Genomic DNA, 27,803 nt, shown 5'->3' with positions numbered 1-27,803 from the left:
CATGGGGAATAGCGGGCTCCGAAGGAGGCTGGGCACTCTAGAAAGATTTATGACTACCTGGTGTGCACTGGCTCCTCCCACTATGACCCTCCTCCAAGCCTCAGTTAGGACACTGTGCCCGGACGAGCTGACATAATAAGGAAGGATTTAGAATCCCGGGTAAGACTCTTACCAGCCACACCAATCACACCGTACAACTCGTGATACTATATCCAGTTTGACAGTATGAAAACAACTGAGCCTCTCAACAGATGGCTCAACAATAACCCTTTAGTTAACAATAACTATTTACGAGTATTGCAGACAATCCGCACTTGGGATGGGCGCCCAGCATCCACTACGGACTACGAGAAATAGAATTACCGGTGAGTAAATTCTTATTTTCTCTGACGTCCTAGTGGATGCTGGGAACTCCGTAAGGACCATGGGGATTATACCAAAGCTCCCAAACGGGCGGGAGAGTGCGGATGACTCTGCAGCACCGAATGAGAGAACTCCAGGTTCTCCTCAGCCAGGGTATCAAATTTGTAGAATTTTGCAAACGTGTTTGCCCCTGACCAAGTAGCTGCTCGGCAAAGTTGTAAAGCCGAGACCCCTCGGGCAGCCGCCCAAGATGAGCCCACCTTCCTTGTGGAATGGGCATTCACAGATTTTGGCTGTGGCAGGCCTGCCACAGAATGTGCAAGCTGAATTGTACTACAAATCCAGCGAGCAATAGACTGCTTAGTAGCAGGAGCACCCAGCTTGTTGGGTGCATACAGGATAAACAGCGAGTCAGATTTTCTGACTCCAGCCGTCCTGGAAACATATATTTTCAGGGCCCTGACAACGTCTAGCAACTTGGAGTCCTCCAAATCCTTAGTAGCCGCAGGCACCACAATAGGCTGGTTCAGGTGAAACGCTGACACCACCTTAGGGAGAAATTGGGGACGAGTCCTCAATTCTGCCCTATCCATATGGAAAATCAGATAAGGGCTTTTACATGATAAAGCCGCCAATTCTGACACTCGCCTGGCAGAAGCCAAGGCCAATAACATGACCACTTTCCACGTGAGATATTTCAGATCCACGGTTTTTAGTGGCTCAAACCAATGTGATTTTAAGAAACTCAACATCACGTCGAGATCCCAAGGTGCCACAGGAGGCACAAACGGGGGCTGAATATGCAGCACTCCTTTCACAAATGTCTGAACTTCAGGTACTGAAGCTAGTTCTTTTTGAAAGAAAATCGACAGAGCCGAGATCTGTACTTTAATGGAGCCTAGTTTTAGGCCCATATTCACTCCTGCTTGCAGGAAATGCAGAAATCGACCTAGTTGAAATTCCTCTGTTGGGGCCTTTCTGGCCTCGCACCATGCAACATATTTCCGCCATATGCGGTGATAATGCTTTGCCGTAACATCTTTCCTGGCCTTAATAAGCGTAGGAATGACTTCTTCCGGAATACCCTTTTCCTTTAGGATCCGGTGTTCAACCGCCATGCCGTCAAACGCAGCCGCGGTAAGTCTTGGAACAGACAGGGCCCCTGCTGTAGCAGGTCCTGTCTGAGCGGTAGAGGCCACGGGTCCTCTGAGAGCATCTCTTGAAGTTCCGGTTACCACGCTCGTCCTGGCCAATCCGGAACCACGAGAATTGTGTTTACTCCTCGCTTTCTTATTATTCTCAATACCTTTGGTATGAGAGGCAGAGGAGGGAACACATAAACCGACTGGTACACCCACGGTGTCACTAGAGCGTCCACAGCTACCGCCTGAGGGTCCCTTGACCTGGCGCAATATCTTTTTAACTTTTTGTTGAGGCGGGACGCCATCATGTCCACCTGTGGTTTTTCCCAACGGTTTACCAGCATCTGGAAGACTTCTGGATGAAGTCCCCACTCTCCCGGGTGGAGGTCGTGTCTGCTGAGGAAGTCTGCTTCCCAGTTGTCCACTCCCGGAATGAACACTGCTGACAGTGCTAGTACATGATTCTCCGCCCATCGGAGGATTCTTGTGGCTTCTGCCATCGCCATCCTGCTTCTTGTGCCGCCCCGTCGATTTACATGGGCGACTGCCGTGATGTTGTCTGACTGGATCAGCACCGGCTGGTGTAGGAGCAGGGATTTTGCCTGACTTAGGGCATTGTAGATGGCCCTTAGTTCCAGAATATTTATGTGAAGGGAAGTCTCCTGACTCGACCATAGTCCTTGGAAGTTTCTTCCCTGTGTGACTGCCCCCCAGCCTCGAAGGCTGGCATCCGTGGTCACCAGGACCCAGTCCTGTATGCCGAACCTGCGGCCCTCTAGAAGATGGGCACTCTGCAGCCACCACAGTAGAGACACCCTGGTTCTTGGAGACAGGGTTATCAAGCGATGCATCTGAAGATGCGATCCGGACCACTGGTCCAACAGGTCCCACTGAAAGATTCTGGCATGGAACCTGCCGAAGGGAATTGCTTCGTAAGAAGCCACCATCTTTCCCAGGACCCGTGTGCAGCGATGCACTGATACCTGTTTTGGTTTCAGGAGGTCTCTGACTAGAGATGACAACTCCCTGGCTTTCTCCTCCGGGAGAAACACTTTTTTCTGGACTGTATCCAGAATCATACCCAGGAACAGTAGCCGTGTCGTCGGAACCAGCTGTGACTTCGGGATATTCAGAATCCAGCCGTGCTGGTGCAGCACCTCCTGAGATAGTGCTACTCCCACTAACAACTGTTCCTTGGACCTCGCTTTTATTAGGAGATCGTCCAAGTACGGGATAATTAAAACTCCCTTTTTTCGAAGGAGTATCATCATTTCCGCCATCACCTTGGTAAATACCCTCGGTGCCGTGGACAGTCCAAACGGCAGCGTCTGGAATTGGTAATGGCAATCCTGTACCACAAATCTGAGGTACTCCTGGTGAGGATGGTAAATGGGGACATGCAAGTAAGCATCCTTGATGTCCAGGGATACCATGTAATCCCCCTCTTCCAGGCTCGCAATAACCGCCCTGAGCGATTCCATCTTGAACTTGAATTTTTTTATGTATGTGTTCAAGGATTTCAAATTTAAAATGGGTCTCACCGAACCGTCCGGTTTCGGTACCACAAATAGTGTGGAATAGTAACCCCGGCCTTGTTGAAGTAGGTGTACCTTGATTATCACCTGCTGGGAATAAAGCTTGTGAATTGCCGCTAGCACCGCCTCCCTGTCTGAGGGAGCAATCGGCAAGGCAGATTTTAGGAACCGGTGGGGTGGAGACGCCTCGAATTCCAGTTTGTACCCCTGAGATACTATTTGAAGGATCCAGGGATCCACCTGTGAGCGAGCCCACTGATTGCTGAAATTCTTGAGACGGGCCCCCACCGTACCAGGCTCCGCCTGTGGAGCCCCACCGTCATGCGGCGGACTTGGCAGAAGAAGCGGGAGAGGACTTTTGCTCCTGGGAACCTGCTGTTTGTTGCAGCCTTTTTCCCCTACCTCTGCCTCTGGATAGAAAAGACCCGCCTTTTCCACGCCTGTTTCTCTGGGTCCGAAAGGACTGAACCTGATAAAACGGCGCCTTCTTAGGCTGTGAGGGGACATGGGGTAAAAATGCTGACTTCCCAGACGTTGCTGTGGAAACTAGGTCCGAGAGACCATCCCCAAATAATTCCTCACCTTTATATGGCAACACTTCCATGTGCCTTTTAGAATCTGCATCTCCTGTCCACTGGCGAGACCATAAGCCTCTCCTAGCAGAAATGGACAATGCACTAACTTTAGATGCCAGTCGTCAGATTTCCCTCTGTGCATCTCTCATATATAAGACTGAGTCTTTTATATGGTCTATGGTTAACAGGATCGTGTCTCTGTCTAATGTGTCAATATTTTCTGACAGTTTATCTGACCACGCAGCGGCAGCACTGCACATCCAAGCTGACGCAATAGCTGGCCTAAGTATAATGCCTGAGTGTGTATATACAGACTTCAGGATCGCCTCCTGCTTTCTATCAGCAGGTTCCTTGAGGGCGGCCGTATCCGGAGACGGTAGTGCCACCTTTTTAGACAAACGTGTGAGCGCTTTATCCACCCTAGGAGGTGTTTCCCAACGTGACCTATCCTCTAGCGGGAAAGGGAACGCCATTAGTACCTTCTTAGGAATTACCAATTTTTTATCAGGGAAAGCCCACGCTTCTTCACACACTTCATTTAATTCATCTGATGGGGGAAAAACTACGGGTAGTTTTTTCTCTCCAAACATAATACCCTTTTTAGTGGTACCTGTATTTATATCAGAAATGTGTAACACCTCTTTCATTGCCTCAATCATGCAGTGAATGGCCTTAGTGGGCATCAGGTTAGACTCATCGTCGTCGACACTGGTGTCAGTATCCGTGTCGACATCTGGGTCTGCGGTCTGAGGTAGCGGGCGTTTTAGAGCCCCTGAAGACCCGTGCGACGCATGGACTGGCACGAGCTGAGAAGTCGGCTGTCCCACATTTGGCATGTCGTCAAATTTCTTATGTAAGGAGTCTATACGTGCACTCATTTCCTTCCATAAGCTCAACCACTCAGGTGTCTGCCCCGCAGGGGGTGACATCCCTTCTAAAGGCATCTGCTCCGTCTCCACATCATTATCCTCATCAAACATGTCGACACAGCCGTACCGACACACCGCACACACACAGGGAATGCTCCAACAGAGGACAGGACCCACAAAAGCCCTTTGGGGGGACAGAGTGAGAGTATGCCAGCACACACCAGAGCGCTATATAATGCAGGGACTAACTGAGTTATGTCCCCTATAGCTGCTTTTTCCATATAATTTATACAGCACCTAAATTTTGTGCCACCCCTCTCTTTTTTTACCCTTTTCTGTAGTGTAGACTGCAGGGGAGAGCCAGGGAGCTTCCTTCCAGCGGATCCTGTGAAGGAGAAATGGCGCCAGTGTGCTGCAGGAGATAGCTCCGCCCCTTTTCCGCGGCCTATTCTCCCGCTTTTTTCTGGATTCTGGCAGGGGTATTTTCCACATATATAGCCTCTAGGGCTATATATTGTGGTATTTTTGCCAGCCAAGGTGTTATAATTGCTTCTCAGGGCGCCTCCCCCCCCCAGCGCCCTGCACCCTCAGTGACCGGAGTGTGAAGTGTGTGTGAGGAGCAATGGCGCACAGCTGCAGTGCTGTGCGCTACCTTGGAGAAGACTGATGTCTTCTGCCGCCGATTTTTCCGGACCTCTTCTTGCTTCTGGCTCTGTAAGGGGGACGGCGGCGCGGCTCCGGGACCGAACACCAAGGACTGGGCCTGCGGTCGATCCCTCTGGAGCTAATGGTGTCCAGTAGCCTAAGAAGCCCAATCCGGCTGCAAGCAGGCGAGTTCGCTTCTTCTCCCCTTAGTCCCTCGCTGCAGTGAGCCTGTTGCCAGCAGGTCTCACTGAAAATAAAAAACCTAAATCTATACTTTCTTTCTAAGGGCTCAGGAGAGCCCCTAGTGTGCATCCAACCTCGGCCGGGCACAAAATCTAACTGAGGCTTGGAGGAGGGTCATAGTGGGAGGAGCCAGTGCACACCAGGTAGTCATAAATCTTTCTAGAGTGCCCAGCCTCCTTCGGAGCCCGCTATTCCCCATGGTCCTTACGGAGTTCCCAGCATCCACTAGGACGTCAGAGAAATAAACTCCACTGACAAAAATACATTCAGTGTTATCACCATTACAGCATTCATCCAAACAAAGCCTTACATTGTTTTACAGTCCAGGGAGAAACAACACAAGACAGTGGGATTTATTAAGGCTGACTGTTGAAATCAAAACTAAACAGCCACAGCAAGCAAATATATTCCCTTATGACAGCAATTTTCAACATTCTAAGGGAATATTCAATATTATTAAACAAATAACTGCTTTAAGTAAATGCTTAACCTATAAATAGACCCTTAGAGGTTGTGTTGTGCCAACTGTGACAAGCCAGACATTACAAATGGTGAACTATTAGGAAGACAAGTGAATATAGTATCAAGAGAGCACAAAACAACCCATGTCATTATTCCCCAGTTAGAGTTTAAGATAAGCGTATTCATACCAGGTGCAAATCAAAGTGCCCGGTAGGACTTGCAACTTTTTTGGCTCCATCCTGGAACAGTGAACCCAGCCGATCGATAAGACCTAGGTCTAAATCAGTCTTAAAGTCTTCCAGCTCCACTCTGACTTCTGCACTGACTTTTACCGCCTGCTTCTTACGGCTGCTCTGAGAGCGAGATAGGGGAAGCAGATGTGAGAGGAGCAAAATGTGAAAAACCACCATGGGAGTAAACAGGACAGCAGTGCTAGGAGCGAGCACTTAGTATACAGTGAAAGCTCATTGAAGATTAAAGGTTAAAGATGGATCATAAAGACAGCAATAGGAAACTGAGAAATACCTGTAAAGGTGGAATACAAACTGTAGGACAACAAAAAATGAAAGAAAGAAGAAAGACATAAAGGGCCTGCTCTGACGCTGGGTGTACGTCAGATTCTGCAGAGTAAATATACATATTCCTGTACTGTGCTTTTGTACCAATCTGCATACGTATCAGGATTTGTGCATATATTAGCCGTGTGTCCCATAATGCCGGACGGGGTGTAACCTGGGCAAGCAAATGTAAATCTGAGTACAGAAAGAGTATGTTCACGTGAGAGTCCTGTATGTATCCCAAGGATGTGTACATTATGCTAGGAGACCTAGTGTAAAGATACACAATGATGACACCTGTAGCTCTACCTGGCGGCTTCTAAATGACTATTTGCTGTATTCATTAAGTATTGTAGCATCTCTATTACATCAAGTTAGAGAAGTCTATTCAAAATAGTTATCTGCATTTCCATTTGGACTGCTGCAGAAAAGCAATTCCCCATTATATTTTTAAAACTGCAAACAAAGGATAAAGTATGTGCGGTTGTTTGTACTTAATTACATTCCATAAAGAAAATGCAACCTTCGCATTGAGGAATATCTACGAAGATATTATTTTGTGTATATCACACTTACTTACATTATTATAATGTACAACAAATAGGGCAATGCTACTTTACCATTTATTACTAATAGTGACATTACATTCTGGTTACCAAGTATACGCCCTTATAAGCCGGGCTTCATCTAAAGCACAAATACTACTATTGTGGAATTGGCCGTATCTCGAGTTATGAGTGACTGAACATACACACAAATAAGGCCAAGAAAGGGAAGAGAAGATTGAGCCAATAGAGACAAATGAAATGACACTCACTCTGGACGGTGTCCTGTGAATCCGCTTGTAGTGTACTTGGGCACAGGGACGAGAAGAGGAAGCAGGGCTATTGAATATCATGAGCTGGAATATAATAAAGGCAGTACAATCAGATATTGCAAATAGTTCCCTGGACTAATGTGGCTACAGTATAACTTAGTTATTTGGTGACACGCCAGCTGCCTTAATCGCATTTCCTATAATGCCCAGCTAACTACCTCTTATAACGTGTTCTAACTATAAACCTCAATGACAATACTTTGGAGCTCACTAAGTAAATGCAAAAACATCACTGATTACTTGTCAGTTCAAAAAGTTCCATAGTCCACAAGAGGTACATATACAAACATAACTGTATACGCAATAAAGCACACCAACATGTACTGTATTTTACACATTTACTAAATGAGCGCAAAGACAGCTAACCGCACACCATGGGTCTGGTCATATCCAAATCGGGGCACACAGCCTTTATGAAATCATACCATACAAAATACAAACATTGATGGCACACAAGTTACTGTAAGGGCATTTATGCAGAAAGCAGTCCTAAACAACATCAACCCTGCACATATAAACACATAGCATCCAAACCACATTTGTACATGGTTAGAGAATACCTTTTTAACACTCCTCCTCCAATAACTTTGCAGACCTGTAGACAATGCTTATTGGATACTATCATGCACACTGATCTTTCTGGTATGCAATTTTCAAACTTAACATCAAATGCTTTTCAAGTGTCATACGCTGAACATCAGATACTAAATCCGCACAATCTGCAATCTAGAAAACGTTTACATGTACCTCTGTATAGTCTGGATTTTTACTTTTTCTGAAAGGCTGGTCCACTTGCCAGAGACATTCCAAAATCTCCAACATTCCACAACTGAGGTCAACGCTGCTTTGCTGTGCCCCTTTACCAGTTTTCTGCTCATAGACTATCTGAACTGCTAGTGCTGTGGCCCTGCAGAGTAAAAGACAGGTTTACTTGATGGTGAATGAGCTGACAGAAACACGTCTGACTGCACCATAATGCAACTTTATTAAATATTGCATCAACAATTATGAAGCACATTATGTATGTACAATATATTCCATCTGGTTCCTGAGTTTGGAAAATCGCTTAGCAATTTATGTATCAATTTGGGGAGGATATTTATTTATTATTAGATGGGATAACATCGCGATCCCCACGCTTGGGATGCCGGCAGTCAGAATACGCTCAGGATCCGGACACCTACTAGGTAAGTATGCTACTCCTAATCCCTAACCCTCCTTAATGACAGCCTGACCCTTACCATTCCCCCCCCCCCCCCCCCCACAGCCTAACCGTAACCCTGCCTGGTGGTGCCTAACCCTAACCCTCCCCCCGCAGCCTAAACCTAACCCTCCCACCCCGCAGCCTAAGCCTTACCCTCCCTCCCAGCAGCCTTACCATAACCTTCCCCCCCACAGCCTAAACCTAACCTCCCCCTCCCAGGGCTTACCTCTCAGATGTGCAGACAGACCTTTGTTCAGGATCCAGTCGTCAGTATTCCGAGCAGTGTCTCAGGAATCCGGCGTTGGAATTCCGACTGCCGGATCCCAAACGCCGGGATCCTGAGTGGATCCCCCTTGGGTATTAGACTCACAGTATAATCTATTGGTTCAGTGTTTTAAACACAGATACAAATTATCATCTACTAAAAGGCTCCATATAAATGGGGTCAGAACATTTAAAAATGAAGGACAAACTGGAGGCAAACAGAATAAGATTACCTAAAACCTGTAGCATAACCCAAACACACTATGTATAACATATGGTAAAGGTAACAAAAGAGCCTACAGGAGGGTGCACAGGTAAACAAAAAGGGGGTAGTAAAACAGGAATAGAGACCTTGATTGTGAGAATTTACAATCTAAAGAGGAGGGGGTTGCAGTCTGACACAGGGTTTTACATGTGTGCCAGGAATACTAGGTGCAGGAATTATGGGCCAGTGTAGTACAGTTAGAAGGGGTGGTCTTCAGTATGCCGGCTGACCGCCGGCATACCATAGTGAACCCAGAAGGGGTGGTCTTCAGTATGCTGGCTGTCGGGATCCCGGCGCACAGTATACCGGCCCCGGGATCCCGACAGCCGGCATACCGACACTTATTCTCCCTCGTGGGGGTCCACGACCCCCCTGGAGGGAGAATAAAATAGCGTGGCGCGCGCAGCGAGCCCGCAAGGGGCTCATTTGCGCTCGCCACACTGTCGGTAAGCCGGCGGTCGGGCTCCCGGCGCCGGTATGCTGGTCGCTGGGAGCCCGACCACCGGCATACCATAGTGAACCCGTTAGAAGGTGCCCGTACACTTTGAAGAACAGACACATTTTTATTTTAAGGATGTTTTAAGCATTAGAGGCTGGTGGATACTCTGTTTGAACATGTTCAATAACTAAGGAAAAGTCTTGGAGATTGGTGTGAATTGGTTATTGGCAAGCAGATCCAGCAGTGGACATTGGCAGAGCATAGAAGGCAACAGGGAAATTACGTTGGAGATGTATGGGGGGGGGATAGTCTAAGGGCTCAAGTTACAGTAAGCAATTTTAAGTGGATTCTGTAGATGGAATGGATCCAGTATAGGGATTGGCAAAGATAAGAGTCAAAGAATAGAGTAGATTGATTAAAGTATACGAGAGGCAGGACAGACTAGGGAAGGGTGCAATATATTCAAGGTATGAGATAATGAGAGAGTAGATAAGAGCTTAGGCGTCACCAAGGGTAGGACAGAGTCTAATCCTGGAGTTGTTAAAAAGGTGGAAGCAGCAAGTTTGGGTGAGGGATGGAAAGTGGAAAATGAGGGAGCGGTAAGGTTGTAGGGACTCTAGAAAAGAGTTTTGTTTGGAAATTACGAGTTTGAGAAATTCTGTGTTTGCAGAGACATCCTTGAGTAAAAAGCAGAGAAACAGCTGGACATGTAAAGGAGGTAGCGAGGGGAGGGTGACGAAAGTAGAGGTAAAATTTGGTGCCGTAGAGGTGGTACTGGAGGCCGAAAGATCTGATGAGTTCACAGAGGTACAGCAAGAAAACAACAGAGGACGGACACTTCTGTGATTCTTGATGGGTAAAGAGAGGGCAGGTAAGAAGGAGACAGAGGAAGAAAACACAGAAGGCATGGTTGTAAAGGTAGGTGGAAATTAGGAGGGGATGGTGTCATGAAGGGCTATAGAGTGAAAGGTGTACAGGAGGGGACAGTGGTCAACTGTGTCAAAAGCCACGAGCAGTCCTGCAGGATGAGCAGTAGACTTGTCAGAGAAAAGATTACTGGTACTTTAGTAAAGCCAGTCACTGTGGAGTGGACAAAAGAACAGCTGTAGTGAAGGATTTACCTGTTGGCTGCCAGCCTGCAGCCATCCTCCCCAGACAAACTTGGTTTGTACACCTTATATTACACGTAATACCACTATTTGAAATATTGTATGTTTTATCTATAGTCCATTATTGGTGACAAACATTATATATATTTAGATATTTTTATTAACTCACGGTGCGATTTCTTTCTTATTGGCGAGTCATCTATACAGCATACAGCACTGGTAACTTCCTCTGCTATCTCTCTTTAGCAGGGAGTACTCTACCTAAAAAAATGTTCTATTGCATGACAGTAACTGGTGTATTACAGCTAGTGACAGGGCTATTTAAGGCTAGGATAGCATCCCTGGACCACAGCAGAACGTCAGCAAAAAAGTGGGAACTCATTATCCTTGTCACAGTAGTCTTTTACCATATAGGCAGCGTGTGTAGACTCTTTTATACTTCCAGTATTTGATAACTGGTGTCTTTAATGTAAAACATTGCTGAGTTTTACACTGCAGGTGGGAAAGGCCTGCCATACTGTACATGTAGATGCTTTTAAGTTAATTTAAAAGGACACAAGTATAAAGCAGTCTTTTTTTTACCCTCAGTCTTCTGAGCAGAATGTGGCACAGTTACGACTGTAAAGGAAGATGAGTGTTTTAACCTAAATAAAGGAACTTTATGCAGCCTGCATTGTGTAAACACTGAGTGACAGAACTACAGTATTTTGGACTGACATTATCTAATTTCTAACAGTAGCTAATGTGACCATTCTTCAAAACAGAACACATGGACAGGCAGGAAGGAGGTGAGGATAGAACAGTCTGTAGCCAATGATGCCATTAAAATGTTAACAATAGACACACAGCGGATATCATATTTTATAATCATGTGTAGACAAGGTCAAAGTGCAAGGGGTTAGGCCTTTACATGTTGTAGTCAGTATGTGAATCTAAAACTTAACAGTCAACATACACCTCAATATAAAACAAATTTCATGTTCCTAATTCAATTAGGCGACTAAATATACCGCACTTACGGTAACTCTTGACCCAATAGGGCTGCGTACAAAAATCAGCGAGTCTGTGGTGAGACACACCAAAAACCTGCTCCTCCTTTTATTCCCCCTCAAATTACTATGTTTGCCTACATAGGGGAAATTCAATTAACCGTGGTAATTTAGAGCGGGACAATTGATCCCCCGGGACTATTAGCCCTGAAGGCATCCCGCGGGTTGCAGACAAGAATTTTTTCCGAAATAGCTTGTTTTCAGGTGCCATGAACCAGTTACTAAATAGGTCCGGGAACTTATCCCAGATTCTATGTTTTAGTGCACGTTAACAGTCAATTTAACGGGTGAGAAAAACGGACTCTAATTGAATAGCCCTGGGTGTTAAAGTCCCAAGCTATCACCTTTAAAAATCAACATCATTGTTTATTTATTTAGAAAGTGCAAAGACTCAGAATAACAAGTCATGCAAAAGATAAATCATACATAAGGTTCAATGCAATTATGTGCGTTACTAGTTTCTGCGGCTGTTCAGAACTAACAACTGAACTCACCACCTCGCAACACGATATCAGCCCAAATTCGTTCAAAAGTACTTGCAGCCCTATCGGGCACTTTTGTACGAGTTTGAGCTTCCATAATGTGTAGGTTTTGCAACTCTGATTTAGATTGACCCCATAAACTGAACAATCCCACGCGAAGTTACCTAGCATATTAGGAGCAATTATTCTTAAATAAATCACCCTTTTTAAGTACAGGGAGTATAGCTTGGTACAAAAGGCATAACATCTCACGAACTGACTGGGGTACACAGGCCTTTTTGTAGAATATAAGTGCCAGCTTCACCACATCATCAGCGGTGAGTTAGGAGAAGTAGGATGCAGCGACAATTCAGAGTTTCCATGATGAAATTACATTTACATTTAGATAATGGATTAAGTCTATTTGCTGCCATTTTAGCATACAATTTGATATTGGTGTTTAATAGAGAACTAGGTCTATAATTTTGAGCAAACGCAGGATAGAGCCTTGAGCATTCCGGAGGAATGGAACCCATGGAAGTGCTGGTGTCATCCTTTAAATTATAAGAAGATCGGCACAGTTCTGCAAATATGTTAGATATACCCAATGAGTAATTTAATTTAGCCCCAGAGGCATTATATAGGGCTCTTACTGAAGACCTAACTACTCTGCCCTTGAGTGTCTGCGCCAGGAGGTGGGAAGCTCTATTGCAGCGGTGGCCAACCCGCGGCTCTCGAGCCGCATGCGGCTCTTTCATCCGCCGCATGCGGCTCGGCCGGCTCCTGGCCACCGCTGCCCCCAGCCCCAGACACACGCACGCCTCTCCGACACCGTTGTCTTGCTTCAGTTCGGAGTCGGCCACGTGAGCCATTCAGAGCTCACGGACCGGCAGCTAAGGCTCCCGATTGGCTGCCGGACCACGAGCTTTGATTGGCTCACGGACCGGCGCCTAATTCAAGAGAGACAACGCCGCCGTAGAGAGCAGAAGCAGCAGCAGCGTGGTGAGCGCTGAGGGGAAAGGAGCGGAACGGAAGGGAGCGAGCGGCTGGTGAGCACTGTGGAGACATATATATCTGTACTGGGGCATAGCAGGCACTGGGGGCATAGCAGGCACTGTGGGGACATGTGTATCTGCACTGGGGGCATAGCAGGCACTGGGGGCATAGCATATCTGGCACTGGGAGCATAGCAGGCACTGTGGGGACATGTGTATCTGCACTGGGGGCATATCTTGCACTGGGGCATAGCAGGCACTGGGGGCATAGCAGGCACTGTGGGGACATGTGTATCTGGCACTGGGGGCATATCTGGCACTGGGGGCATAGCAGGCACTGTGGGGACATGTGTATCTGCACTGGGGGCATACCTGGCACTGTGGGGACATTTGTATCTGCACTGGGGTCATATCTGGCACTGGGGCATAGCAGGCACTGTGGGGACATGTGTATCTGCACTGGGGGCATATCTGGCACTGTGGGGACATGTGTATCTGGCACTGTGGGGCATAGCTGGCACTGTGGGGACATATGTATCTGGCACTGAGGTCATGTGTGTCTGGCACTGTGGGGGCATATATGTATCTGGCACTGTGGAGGCACCCATTTTTTGGCATTTTTATATGTATGTGGCACTGTACTGGGGCATTATATGTATCTGGCACTGTACAACATGACGAGCGGGGTTATGATATGAGGTCATACTGCTACAAATGTCATACCGAAAGGTGTGCACACAAAAATGGGGTGTGGCATTGGGGCAACTAGGCCACGCCCTCATATTTGCACGCGCACCTTTGGCGTGCGCATGATAGTGGCTCTTGCTCTTGACTACAGATCTTTTCTGGCTCTTTGCCTCTGACTGGTTGACCACCCCTGCTCTATTGCCTTCAGTGTAAAATCTGTGATTCAGCCTGTCAACTTAAGTCTTACTCAGTTTCAAGGAGGGAACAAAATATGGGCAAAGTAAACCATCTGGTAGTGGGAATCACAGAATATAGGCATGGATGGCAGGGCATGCGAGTCCCCTGAACTACCACAATATGCATTTTATCAGAGTGGAATGAAAACAATCCACCATAGGAAAGCAATACAGCGCAAACAGACATGAGTAGCAATTTACCAGTAGAACAAACATAACTGGTTCCACAAGGGAACCAGAAGACACCAATGATTGTGGCGGGTTGACTAGAATAGTGGGGGTAGTGACATAGTTGCCACCACCTGGGAACAAACATGACATACAGCACAAAAACAGAATAAACACTCCTAATAAAATATGGCAGACATAACATGAAATACAAAAAATAGCACTGTAATAACATGCAAAAGAATGGTTACCCAAAGGTACTCGGGCGCTTGAGGTTTGAGATGCTATGTCGAGCAGCAGCCTCAGATAAATACAGGAAGTCACTCCCACATAGATAAACAAATGCAAAAGAAAGATAGAGGCTGCGCTAAAATGATATATGTTGACAATACTGATATAATGAATACTTGAAAAATAAGATTTTACTTACCGGTAAATCTATTTCTCGTATGCTGGGACACCATAAGGACCGTGGGGAATAGACCGGCTCCGCAGGAGATAGGGCACTTTAAGAAAGCTTTGGACTCTGGGTGTGCACTGGCTCCTCCCTCTATGCCCCTCCTCCAGACCTCAGTTAGGGAAACTGTGCCCAGAGGAGATGGACAGTACGAGGAAGGATTTTTGTAAATCTAAGGGCGAGATTCATACCAGCCACACCAATCACACCGTATAACTTGTGATAAACTTACCCAGTTAACAGTATGAACAACAACATAGCCACGGTTCCACCGAAAAACTATAACATAACCCTTATGTAAGCAATAACTTGCAGAAGAAGTCCGCACTTGGGACGGGCGCCCAGCATCCTCTACGGACTACGAGAAATAGATTTACCGGTAAGTAAAATCTTATTTTCTCTAACGTCCTTGAGGATGCTGGGACTCCGTAAGGACCATGGGGATTATACCAAAGCTCCCAAACGGGCGGGAGAGTGCGGATGACTCTGCAGCACCGATTGAGCAAACAGGAGGTCCTCCTCAGCCAGGGTATCAAACTTATAGAACTTTGCAAAGTTGTTTGTCCCCGACCAAGTAGCTGCTCGGCACAACTGTAATGCCGAGACCCCTTGGGCAGCCGCCCATGAAGAGCCCACTTTCCTAGTGGAGTGGACCTTCACTGATTTCGGTAACGGCAATCCTGCCGTAGAATGCGCCTGCTGAATCGTGTTACAGATCCAGCGAGCAATAGTCTGCTTTGAAGCAGGAGCGCCAACCTTGTTGGCCGCATACAGAACGAACAAAGCTTCAGTCTTCCTGATTCTAGCCGTTCTGGTCACATAAATATTCAAAGCCCTGACTACATCCAGGGACTCGGAATCCTCCAAGTCCCGTGCAGCCACAGGCACGACAATAGGTTGGTTCACATGAAAAGATGAGACCACTTTTGGCAGAAAGTGAGGGCGAGTCCTCAACTCTGCCCTATCCACGTGAAAAACCAAGTATGGGCTTTTATGTGATAAAGCCGCCAATTCGGAAACACGTCTTGTCGAAGCTAACGCCAACAACATGACCACTTTCCACGTGAGGTATTTCAACTCCACAGTTTTGAGTGGTTCAAACCAAGGTGACTTGAGGAAACGTAACACCACCCTAAGATCCCAAGGCGCCACCGGAGGCACAAAGGGAGGCTGAATATGCAGCACTCCCTTCACAAAGGTCTGTACTTCCGGAATAGAGGCCAATTCTCTTTGAAAGAAAATGGATAAGGCCGAAATATGGACCTTTATGGACCCTAATTTTAGGCCCAAAGTCACTCCTGTTTGAAGGAAGTGAAGTAGACGGCCCAAATGAAACATATTTCCGCCATATATGGTGATAATGTTTTAACGTCACGTCTTTCCTAGCCTTGATCAGGGTAGGAATGACTTCCTCCGGAATCCCTCTTTCCGCTAGGATCCGGCGTTCAACCGCCATGCCGTCAAACGCAGCCGCGGTAAGTCTTGGAACAGACAGGGCCCCTGCCGCAGCAGGTCCTGCCTTAGAGGAAGAGGCCACGGATCCCCTGCGAGCAACTCTTGCAGCTCCGGATACCAAGTCCTCCGTGGCCAATCCGGAACAATGAGTATTGTTCTGACCCTGCTTCTTTGTATTATTCTCAACACCTTGGGTATGAGAGGAAGAGGAGGAAACACATAGACCGATCTGAACACCCAAGGTGTCACCAGAGCGTCTACCGCTACCGCCTGAGGGTCCCTTGACCTGGCGCAATACCGCTTTAGCTTTTTGTTGAGACGGGATGCCATCATGCCGATTTGAGGCAGTCCCCAACGATCCGTGATCTGTGCGAAGACTTCTTGATGAAGTCCCAACTCTCCTGGATGCAGGTCGTGCCTGCTGAGGAAGTCCGCCTCCCAGTTGTCCACCCCCGGGATGAACACCGCTGACAGCGCTCTTACATGGCCTTCCGCCCAGCGTAGAATCCTGGTCGCTTCGTCCATGGCCATTCTGCTCCTTGTTCCGACTTGGCGGTTTATATGAGCCACTGCCGTGACATTGTCTGCCTGAATCAGAACCGGTTTTCTCCGAAGCAATTCCTCCGCTTGACGCAGGGCGTTGTATATGGCCCTCAACTCCAGAACGCTGATGTGGAGACAAGACTCTAGGCTTGACTAGAGACCTTGGAAATTTCTTCCCAGTGTCACTGCTCCCCAGCCTCGGAGGCTTGCGTCCGTGGTCACCAGGACCCAGTCCTGAATGCCGAACCTGCGACCTTCTAGTAGGTGAGCACTGTTCAGCCACCACAGGAGAGATACCCTGGTCCTGGGAGACAGGGTGATCCTTTGATGCATTTGTAAATGGGACCCGGACCACTTGTCCAAGAGGTCCCATTGAAAAGTCCTCGCATGGAACCTGCCGAAAAGGGATGGCCTCGTAGGAAGCCACCATCTTCCCCAGGACCCGAGTGCAATGATGCACTGAAACCTTTTCTGGTTTTAATAGGTTCCTGACCATGGCTATGAGTTCCTGAACCTTTTCGATCGGAAGAAAAACCTTTTTCTGGTCTGTGTCTAGAATCAGCCCCAAAAAGGTCAGACGCGTTGTAGGGACTAGCTGGGACTTCGGTATATTGAGAATCCAGCCATGTATCTGCAAAGTCTTCATGGACAGAGATACGCTGTCCAGCAACCTCTCCCGAGATCTCACCTTTATGAGGAAATCGTCCAAGTATGGGATAATTGTGACCCCCTGCCTGCGCAGGAGCACCATCATTTCCGCCATTACCTTGGTGAAAATTCTCGGGGCCGTGGAAAGCCCAAACGGCAACGTCTGAAATTTGTAGTGACAGTCCTGCACTGCAAATCTCAGGAACGCCTGATGCGGGGGGAATATCGGAACATGAAGGTAAGCATCCTTTATGTCCAGGGACACCATCCAATCCCCCCCCTCCAGGCTGGCGATGACCGCCCTGAGTGATTCCATTTTGAACTTGAACCTCTTCAAGTACAGGTTCAGAGATTTTAGGTTTAAAATGGGTCTGACCGAACCATCCGGTTTCGGGACCACAAACAGGGTTGAGTAATATCCATCTCCTTGCTGGAGATGAGGAACTGTGACAATCACCTGTTGAATATACAATTTTTGGATTGCTGCCAACACTAGCTCCCTCTCTGACGGGGAAGCCGGCAGAGCCAATTTGAAAAACCGGCGAGGAGGCAAGTCTTCAAATTCCAGCCTGTATCCCTGAGAAACAATCTCTAATGCCCAGGGATCCACCTGCGAGTGAACCCAGACGTGGCTGAAAAATCGAAGACGAGCCCCCACCAGATCTGCCTCCCCTCGGAAAGCCCCAGCGTCATGCGGTGGACTTTGCAGACGCAGGGGAGGACATCTGCTCTTGGGAACTAGCTGTGTGCAGCTTTTTTCCCCTGCCTTTCCCTCTGGCAACAAAGGATGACCCACGTACCTTCTTGTTTTTATTGGAACGAAAGGACTGCATTTGATAATGAGGTGCCTTTTTTGTATGCTGCGGGGGGACATAAGGTAAGAAATTTGACTTACCAGCCGTAGCCGTAGAGACAAGATCCGAGAGGCCGTCTCCAAACAACTCCACCCCTTTGTAAGGCAAGGACTCCATATGCCGCTTTGAATCGGCATCTCCCGTCCACTGTCAGGTCCACAAGAGCCGCCTAGCAGACATAGACATAGCATTTATTCTGGAGCTTAATAAACAAATGTCTCTCTGAGCATCCCTCATATACAAGGCAGCACCTCTGATATGCTCTATGGTCATTTGAATGGCGTCCCTATCTAAGGTGTCAATTTCCGTAGATAAGGAATCTGCCCATGCCACAACCGCACTACAAACCCAGGCCGACGCCATAGCCGGTCGAGCAATAGTACCGGAATGATTGTAAATGTGCTTTAAGGTAATTTCCTGCCTGCGATCAGCAGGTGCCTTGAGGAAAGCCGTATCCTGAGAAGGCAGTGCCACCTTTTTGGACAAACGTGTCAGCGCCTTGTCAACTTTTGGCGAAGATTCCCAGCGAATCCTATCAGTTTGTGGTAAAGTATACGCCATGAGAATTCTTTTGGGAACTTGTGGTCTCCTATCCGGAGATTCCCAAGCCTTTTCGCACAAGTCACTTAATTCAAATGAGGATGGAAAAGTGACTTCAGGCTTTTTCCCTTTATACATGTGTACCCTCGTGTCAGGGACAGGGGGTTCCTCAGTAATATGCAAAACCTCTTTAATGGCAATAATCATGTACCGTATACCCTTAGCCACCTTTGGCTGTAATTTTGCATCTTCATAGTCGACACTAGAGTCAGTATCTGTGTCGGTATCTGTGTCATCGATCTGGGATATGGTGCGCTTCTGAGACCCCGAAGGACCTGGAGCCCCAGAGACAGGCATGGACTGGCTACCTGACTGATCCCTAGCTTCTGCCTTGTCTAATCTTTTATGCAATAGATTGACATTTGCATTCAAGACATTCAGCATATCCACCCATTCCGGTGTCGGCGTTGCCGACGGCGACCTGACATTCAAGCACTCCCCCTCCACATTAAGCGAGCCTTCCTCGTCAAACATGTCGACACACGCGTACCGACACACTTCACACACACACACAGGGAACTCCTTTCCTGAAGACAGTATCCCTGTCAAGGCCCTTTGGAGAGACAGAGAGAGAGTATGCCAGCACACACCCCAGCGCAAAAACCCTGGAGACCAACACAAAATGTTTTTCCCCAGCAGCGCTGTATAATATGTAAACCGCCAATTATGTGCCCCCCCCCCCCCCCCCCCCCCCTCTCTTTTAAGCACCCTTTCACCGTGTGTAAGCAGGGGAGAGTCCGGGGAGCTTCCTCTCAGCAGTGCTGTGGAGAGAAAATGGCGCTGGTGAGTGCTGAGGGAGAAGCCCCGCCCCCTCGGCGGCGGGCTTCTGTCCCGCTCAAACTTAGTAAAATATGGCAGGGGCACTTTTATATACATGTACAGAGCCCACCTGTACATGTATATAGTCTTTTTGCCATGCAGAGGTTTATATTGCTGCCCAGGGCGCCCCCCCCCCCTGCGCCCTGCACCCTTACAGTGACCGGAGTATGTGAGGTGTATGGGAGCAATGACGCACAGCTGCAGTGCTGTGCGTTACCTCAGTGAAGCTGAAGGCTTCTGCCGCCTGACGACTTCTGTCTTCTGTACTTCTAGCTCTGTGAGGAGAACGGCGGCGCGGCTCCGGGGGTGGACGCCCAGTAAGAACCTGCGTTCACCCCCTCTGGTGCTAATGGTGTCCAGTAGCCGAGGAAGCAGAGCCTATCTTTGACAAGAAGGTCTGCTCCTCTCTCCTCAGTCCCTCGATGCAGGGAGCCTGTTGCCAGCAGTGCTCCCTGTGAAAAAGTAGTAAAAGGTAGAAAAAAAAATCCAAACAAAAATGCTTCTAGGCAGAGAACTCTGGAGAGCTCTCTGCAGTGCACCCATCTTGCTCTGGGCACAGTGTAAAACTGAGGTCTGGAGGAGGGGCATAGAGGGAGGAGCCAGTGCACACCCAGAGTCCAAAGCTTTCTTAAAGTGTCCTATCTCCTGCGGAGCCCGTCTATTCCCCATGGTCCTTACGGAGTCCCAGCATCCTCAAGGACGTTAGAGAAATGTATTAATAGTTAATACACTAAAATAAGGTGATTACACCTTAATGCATGCACCAATAATAAGATAAAAATTGCAGTTAGTACAACTGATAAAATAAGGGTTACCCAATCAGCCAGGAATATTAGGATAGCTTTCAATCTAGGAAGTCCGTTCCAGGTTGTTTCCCCCAATACTAGAGTCCAGCAAAAGCAATTAGGAGGTTAGCAAATAGTCCAATGTTGAAACTTTACCGCTAGAGGGTATGTTGCTCCTGATGTTTAAGTGGTGAGCTCCTCATGCATTGCGGTGAGCAAAGTTCATCGGTTCAGCAAGTGAAAAAATCCTCCAAATCAGAGTCGTTTTCTGGGTTTCCGTGGGTGATGGTTCGGTCTCCAAGTAGAATCCTGGCGTGGGTCCCTATACACCTGACGCGTTTCGCTGCGGTCAAATAGCAGCTTTTTCAAAGGTAACATTGGTTTGAGTGTGTGGGGTTTATATACCCATTCCAATATGGTGGCTAATTAGCACCTGAAACTGGTGTTGCATGGTTACTGATTGCTAAGCATATAAATACAGCAAAAATTATAATGAAAACAGACCCACTTCTCATATGATGGAAAAATATATATACAAAGATCCGATTTTAATAGAAAAACTCATGTAAACAGCATATATTTACTTCAATAACTGGGAGGAACAGGAAGTAAAGGTATTTTCAACAACCAATCAATACGTTTGTTATGACTAGTGTCACTATGGAGATGATTTAAATGCACCCCCATTGGATAGGGACAGAATTATATATAACACAGGAATATCCCCTGTGAGGGTAATATATCTGAAGACCCGGTCACATGATCGTCATCTCGTCACGTGAACGACACTCGTGCCGCACTTACCAGTGGTAAGGAAGTATATCGGGTGCCAGGTCACGTGACCGTAGGCCCGTCACGTGACCGGCGCTTCAGCAGCGCTCATCGGTGTGTGGGAATGATCACACACCGGTGTTGTTACAGGCACTTCCGCCCTTACTAGCAGGATTCTAATCCTGTAAACCCAACACTACATGGTAGAAGGACCGCCTCCGTGATAAGTTTCCTTCTACCATGTAGTGTTGGGTTTACAGGATTAGAATCCTGCTAGTAAGGGCGGAAGTGCCTGTAACAACACCGGTGTGTGATCATTCCCACACACCGATGAGCGCTGCTGAAGCGCCGGTCACGTGACGGGCCTACGGTCACGTGACCTGGCACCCGATATACTTCCTTACCACTGGTAAGTGCGGCACGAGTGTCGGTCACGTGACGTGATGACGATCATGTGACCGGGTCTTCAGATATATTACCCTCACAGGGGATATTCCTGTGTTATATATAATTCTGTCCCTATCCAATGGGGGTGCATTTAAATCATCTCCATAGTGACACTAGTCATAACAAACGTATTGATTGGTTGTTGAATATACCTTTACTTCCTGTTCCTCCCAGTTATTGAAAGTAAATATATGCGGTTTACATGAGTTTTTCTATTAAAATCGGATCTTTGTATATATATTTTTCCATCATATGAGAAGTGGGTCTGTTTTCATTATAATTTTTGCTGTATTTATATGCTTAGCAATCAGTAACCATGCAACACCAGTTTCAGGTGCTAATTAGCCACCATATTGGAATGGGTATATAAACCCCACACACTCAAACCAATGTTACCTTTGAAAAAGCTGCTATTTGACCGCAGCGAAACACGTCAGGTGTAAAGGGACCCATGCCAGGACTCTACTTGGAGACCGAACCATCCACCACGGAAACCCAGAAAACTACTCTGATTTGGAGGATTTTTTCACTTGCTGAACCGATGAACTTTGCTCACCGCAATGCATGAGGAGCTCACCACTTAAACATCAGGAGCAACATACCCTCTAGCGGTAATGTTTCAACATTGGACTATTTGCTAACCTCCTAATTGCTTTTGCTGGACTCTAGTATTGGGTGAAACAACCTGGAACGGACTTCCTAGATTGAAAGCTATCCTAATATTCCTGGCTGATTGGGTAACCCTTATTTTATCAATTGTACTAACTGCAATTTTTATCTTATTATTGGTGCATGCATTAAGGTGTAATCACCTTATTTTAGTGTATTAACTTTTAATAAATTTTCAAGTTTTCATTATATCAGTATTGTCAACATATATAATTTTAGCGCAGCCTCTATCTTTGTTTTGCATTTGTTTATCTATGTGGGAGTGACTTCCTGTATTTATCTGAGGCTGCTGCTCGACATAGCATCTCAAACCTCAAGCGCCCGAGTACCTTTGGGTAACCATTCTTTTGCATATTCACATAATCAATCCTTGGGCTGCTGAAGTGTGAGCTGCTTTGCCAAATTTGAAGAAAGAGCCAATAGAAGACAGACCTACTTCTCTAGATGGAACACAGGAAATGAAGGTAGAGGTAAAAAGCCTGAGCCCTATTATAAATTAACAGAGGAATTCTATAAATTAGAAAATTTATTAAAATAATAAATGAAACAATGGTTAGATGGTGTAAACTTACAAAAATACATTGATAAGAAAATGATTCCGAGAGGACTCAGGCTTTTCAAACCCTCAATCTTCCAGGAGAACAAAGATTTCCAAGTACAATGGGAAAATGTATTAGATAGATGTTCCTTCTCCCTTATGGAGTTGGTAATCATGTATCGAATAGAAAAATCAAAAGAACTAGAGCAGGAAATTGAGGTGGTTAAGAAAAGATTAGAACCATCTCTTAATACCCCTGAGTTTAAGGAGAGGGACAGGATTATTACAGAAAAAGTAGATAGATTCGAACAGATACTTTTAGACACTAAGTGTAAAAAGTTCAGACGTGATCAGGAAGACTACAGTAGGGGGACAGTGAGAACTTATAAAAATAAAAATAGGGAGGAAAAGGCAGAATCAAGAGGGAGATCATATAAACGAACCAGAGGTCGAACATTCACCAAAACCCAATCAAGATCCATGAGACGTAGGAACATCTCCTTTAGAAAAACGTATCCCTCCCCACGTAGGTATTCTAATTATACTAATCATAGAGAGAGAGGTAATACTGGTTACTCTCAACCTAATAGCTCACCTCCATATAGGAGGACTAGGGTAAATGATGATGAACGGAGGGTTTCCCCTGTTCACCACACTTCACCTAGATCCAAAATACAAGAAAGAAACATACCAATCCAGGACAATCAAAATAGGGGTGCTAGACCTAAAGAGAGAGATATGAGAACTAGACATCAAGAAAATACACAGGAAGTTTTTTTAGACAAACGGCCCAACAAAGACCAACGAGAACACACATCCACTATAAACGAATATCAGGCAACACCCAAAAGAGGGAGAACAAGTACAGATTCAGAGGGAGAAGAGGGGGCAAGAAGGAAAAACATAAGAAATTGAATAAGACTAAAAATAAAAAAGGAAAAAATACTACGTCCATTTATATCTTATCATCAAAAGTCTTATCAGATTCGGAGATCACACTCTTGAATAAGGGTCTCAAGTTTTCTCCATCAGCACCCCCCAATATCTTCACCCTATTTGTTGAGCTTAACAGATATATCAGAACACTATGCCGTAAAAGATTTTTTGCTAAACAACAGATTAAACGCAATTGTGAGGAAGCTATCCCAATAGTACTTGATCAAGGAGACCAGTTGGCTCTCCATATATTGGAGGAACTTAGTAGTGACACCACTATAAATGTACAAACTGAGAAACTCTTTGATATATCTAGGAAGAATTTTAAACAAAAATCGGATTTTTTTCCGATCAAATCAAAGGGCTCAAGTCTGGAAACTTTTTATAAAGTCACTCTGGATGACTTTAGAAAAATGTGCACAGACATAGATACTAATCCACATAAGAGTAAATCCAATCTTTCGAGACAAGAGAAGAGAGCTCTGAAGAATCTCACCAAAGATAAAACAATTATTACCAAGGAAGCAGATAAGGTGGGTGGGCTTGTCATACAAAACAAAAGTGACTATATAACAGAAGCAATGAGACAATTAGGTGATTGTAATTTCTACACTAAAATGACTAGAGACCCCACACAGGGCTTCCGTCAGGAACTTGCGATCCTTCTGGGGGGAGGGGGAGGGGTGTAGACGCTGGAATTATATCCAGGGAAGAGTACCATTTTTTATTTCCTACGCACCCGGTCACTCCTGTTTATTATCACTTACCTAAGATTCATAAATCCCTCACTTCACCTCCTGGGCGCCCTATAATTTCGGGTATTCACTCCCTCACTTCTAATCTATCTTTCTTTGTTGATTTATTTCTACAACCCCGGGTATCCACACTCAGGTCCCACATCAAGGATACGACTCACTTTCTCTTATTAATGATATAGAATGGAAGGATACAAATGCATTTCTTACTCTAGATGTACAAAGTCTATATTCCAACATACTCCATGAAAAGGGCATACAGACAATATCAAATCGACTTAATCAGGATGGGGACCTGAGTGTGGTACATAGAAAATTCCTTCTAGACTCTATTTCTTATATCCTTTGTCACAATTATTTTTTATTTTTAGATTCCTACTATCTTCAAGTCAAGGGTACTGCCATGGGGACCAGGTTCGCGCCCAGTTATGCCAACCTATACATAGGGGAGTTGGAGGACAATCTTATTTGGGGGGGGGGGGGGGATGGGGCGCGAGCCTGGTCCTGTATGGTAGATACATTGATGATTTATTTATAATTTGGGACGGGGATGCACTTTCAGCACAATTTTTTGTTGACACTCTTAATCATAACACTTATGATCTAACATACACTCACCAGTATCATCCACATAGTATCAATTTTCTGGATGTGTCCTTACAAGTTTTTGATGGCAGAATATGCACCACTAATTACACTAAAGAAGTAGGTTCTAATGCCTATCTGCATTACTCCAGCGCACACTATCCCCCCTGGAAGAGGAGCATTCCTCGGGGTCAGTTCATACGCCTTAGACGGAATTGTTCTAATCCGGAGGCCCTTGAAGCCCAAGCATTGGAGATGCTTGAGTCTTTTGAAAAGAGGGGCTATCCGAAAGCCCTTCTAAAAAAGGCACTTGAGGATACTAAAAGAATGGATAGAAATCAATTGCTTACTCAGAAGAAGGTGAGAAATAACGAATTAGGGGACAGCAGACAACTAGCTTTCATTTCAACTTATACTAATCATTGTCCTCAAATCAAACAAATTATAAAGAAAAATCATAAAATCTTGAAACAAAATAATCTATTAGCGCCCCTACTACCGGCAGATCCAGTTTTAATTTTTCATAAGAATAAGGGGTAGATGCAATTGCGGTCGAACTCCCGAAAATTTCGAAAAACGGGACATTTTCGCCCAAATTTTTTTTTCGACAATGCAATTCAGTACTTTTCGCCAAAAAAACGGACTTTCCAAATTCGACTTTTTGAAATTCGACATTTGTCAAATTCGACATTTCTGCAATGGTACAAATGCGGCAATTCGACAAAAGTATATTCAATTGAAGTTTGGAAATTCGACAACAGTGCTTTTAGACAGTAAATTCGTCATTTTCAATCCGCCACACTTTGGTGGTGGAATCTAATAAAAAAATTTAAAAACATGTTTTTTTGGGTTTTTTTTTATTGGTAATAGCATATCTATTTATATTAGAAGGGATTAGGTACTTTGTTTGTCTATTTTGGAGGCACAAGTATTATTTATATATTTTTTAAAATATTTATTTATTATTTTTTTTTTAAATGGAATGGTAAAAATCAGAAAAAAAATTGCGTTGGGTCCCCCCTCCTAAGCATAACCAGCCTCGGGCTCTTCGAGCCGGTCCTGGTTCTAAAAATCCGGGGGAAAAACTGACAGGGGATCCCCCGTATTTTTAAACCAGCACCGGGCTCTGCGCCTGGTGTAAAAAATAAGGGGGACAAAAAGCGTAGGGGTCCCCCGTATTTTTTACACCAGCATCGGGCTCCACTAGCTGGACAGATAATGCCACAGCCGGGGGTCACTTTTATACAGCGCCCTGCGGCCGTGGCATTAAATATCCAACTAGTCACCCCTGGCCGGGGTACCCTGGGGGAGTGGGGACCCCTTCAATCAAGGGGACCCCCCCCCAGCCACCCAAGGGCCAGGGGTGAAGCCCGAGGCTGTCCCCCCCATCCAAGGGCTGCGGATGGGGGGCTGATAGCCTTGAGAAAATTGAAAGAATATTGTTTTTTCCAGTAGTACTACAAGTCCCAGCAAGCCTCCCCCGCAAGCTGGTACTTGGAGAACCACAAGTACCAGCATGCGGGAGAAAAATGGGCCCGCTGGTACCTGTAGTTCTACTGGAAAAAAAATACCCAAATAAAAACAGGAGACACACACCGTGAAAGTAAAACTTTATTTCACACATGTCGACACACACACATACTTACCTATGTTCACACGCCGACCTCTGTCCACTTGTCCAAGTAGAATCCACGTGCACCTGTGAATAAAATTATACTCACCTGATCCAGTGTCCAGATTATAATCCACATACTTGGCAAAAAAAAAAAACGAACACCCGGACCAGGCGGACTGAAAGTGGTCCCATGTTTACACATGGGACCCCTTTCCCCGAATGCAGAGACCCCCCCGTGACTGCTGTCACAGAAAGGTCTCTTCAGCCAATCAGGAAGCGCCACTTCGTGGCACTCTCCTGATTGGCTGTATGCGCGTCTGAACTCAGACAGCGCATCGCACAGCTCCCTCCATTAGTTTCAATGGTGGGAACTTTGCGGTCAGCGGTGGGGTTACCCGCGGTCAGCAGCTGACCGCAGGTGACCTCACCGCTGACCGCAAAGTTCCCACCATTGAAAGTAATGGAGGGAGCTGTGCAATGCGCGTCTGAGCTTAGACGCGCAGAGCCAATCAGGTGAGTGCCACAAAGTGGCGCTTCCTGATTGGCTGAAGAAACCTTTCTGTGACAGCAGTCACGGGGGGGTCTCTGCATTCGGGGAAAGGGGTCCCATGTGTAAACATGGGACCCCTTTCAGTCCGCCTGGTCCGGGTGTTCGTTTCTTTTTTTTGCCAAGTATGTGGATTATAATCTGGACACTGGATCAGGTGAGTATAATTTTTTTCACAGGTACTCCGGATTCTTCAGTGACGAGGGGGGCGTGGCAGTCGGCGGGTCAACATAGGTAAGTATGTGCGTGTCGGCAGGTGTGAAATAAAGTTTTACTTTCACGGTGTGTGTCTCCTGTTTTTATTTGGGTATTTTTTTTCCAGTAGAACTACAGGTACCAGCGGGCCCGTTTTTCCACCCGCATGCTGGTACTTGTGGTTCTCCAAGTACCAGCTTGCGGGGGAGGCTTGCTGGGACTTGTAGTACTACTGGAAAAAACAATATTCTTTCATTTTTCTCAAGGCTATCAGCCCCCCATCCGCAGCCCTTGGATGGGGGGGGACAGCCTCGGGCTTCACCCCTGGCCCTTGGGTGGCTGGGGGGGGACCCCTTGATTGAAGGGGTCCCCACTCCCCCAGGGTACCCCGGCCAGGGGTGACTAGTTGGATATTTAATGCCACGGCCGCAGGGCGCTG

General features: G+C 46.4%; 1 protein-coding gene across 2 annotated transcripts in view; it reads right to left on the bottom strand.

The window, feature by feature from the left end:
* Positions 1 to 27,803, bottom strand: part of ATG2A (autophagy related 2A) — a 336,387-nt gene that overhangs the window by 221,233 nt on the left and 87,351 nt on the right. For both annotated transcript variants that reach the window (XM_063944836.1, XM_063944835.1), the window contains exons 12-14: positions 8,016 to 8,175; positions 7,209 to 7,292; positions 6,023 to 6,187 (exon numbers count right to left, since the gene is read on the bottom strand). In XM_063944836.1, the coding sequence (XP_063800906.1) occupies positions 6,023 to 6,187; positions 7,209 to 7,292; positions 8,016 to 8,175 (409 nt within the window). The remainder of the gene's footprint in view (positions 1 to 6,022; positions 6,188 to 7,208; positions 7,293 to 8,015; positions 8,176 to 27,803) is intronic.

The sequence above is a fragment of the Pseudophryne corroboree genome, chromosome 11 (assembly GCF_028390025.1).
Source record: "Pseudophryne corroboree isolate aPseCor3 chromosome 11, aPseCor3.hap2, whole genome shotgun sequence".
NCBI classification, from domain to species: Eukaryota; Metazoa; Chordata; class Amphibia; order Anura; family Myobatrachidae; genus Pseudophryne; species Pseudophryne corroboree.
This window is presented reverse-complemented; position numbering and strand designations above follow the sequence as displayed.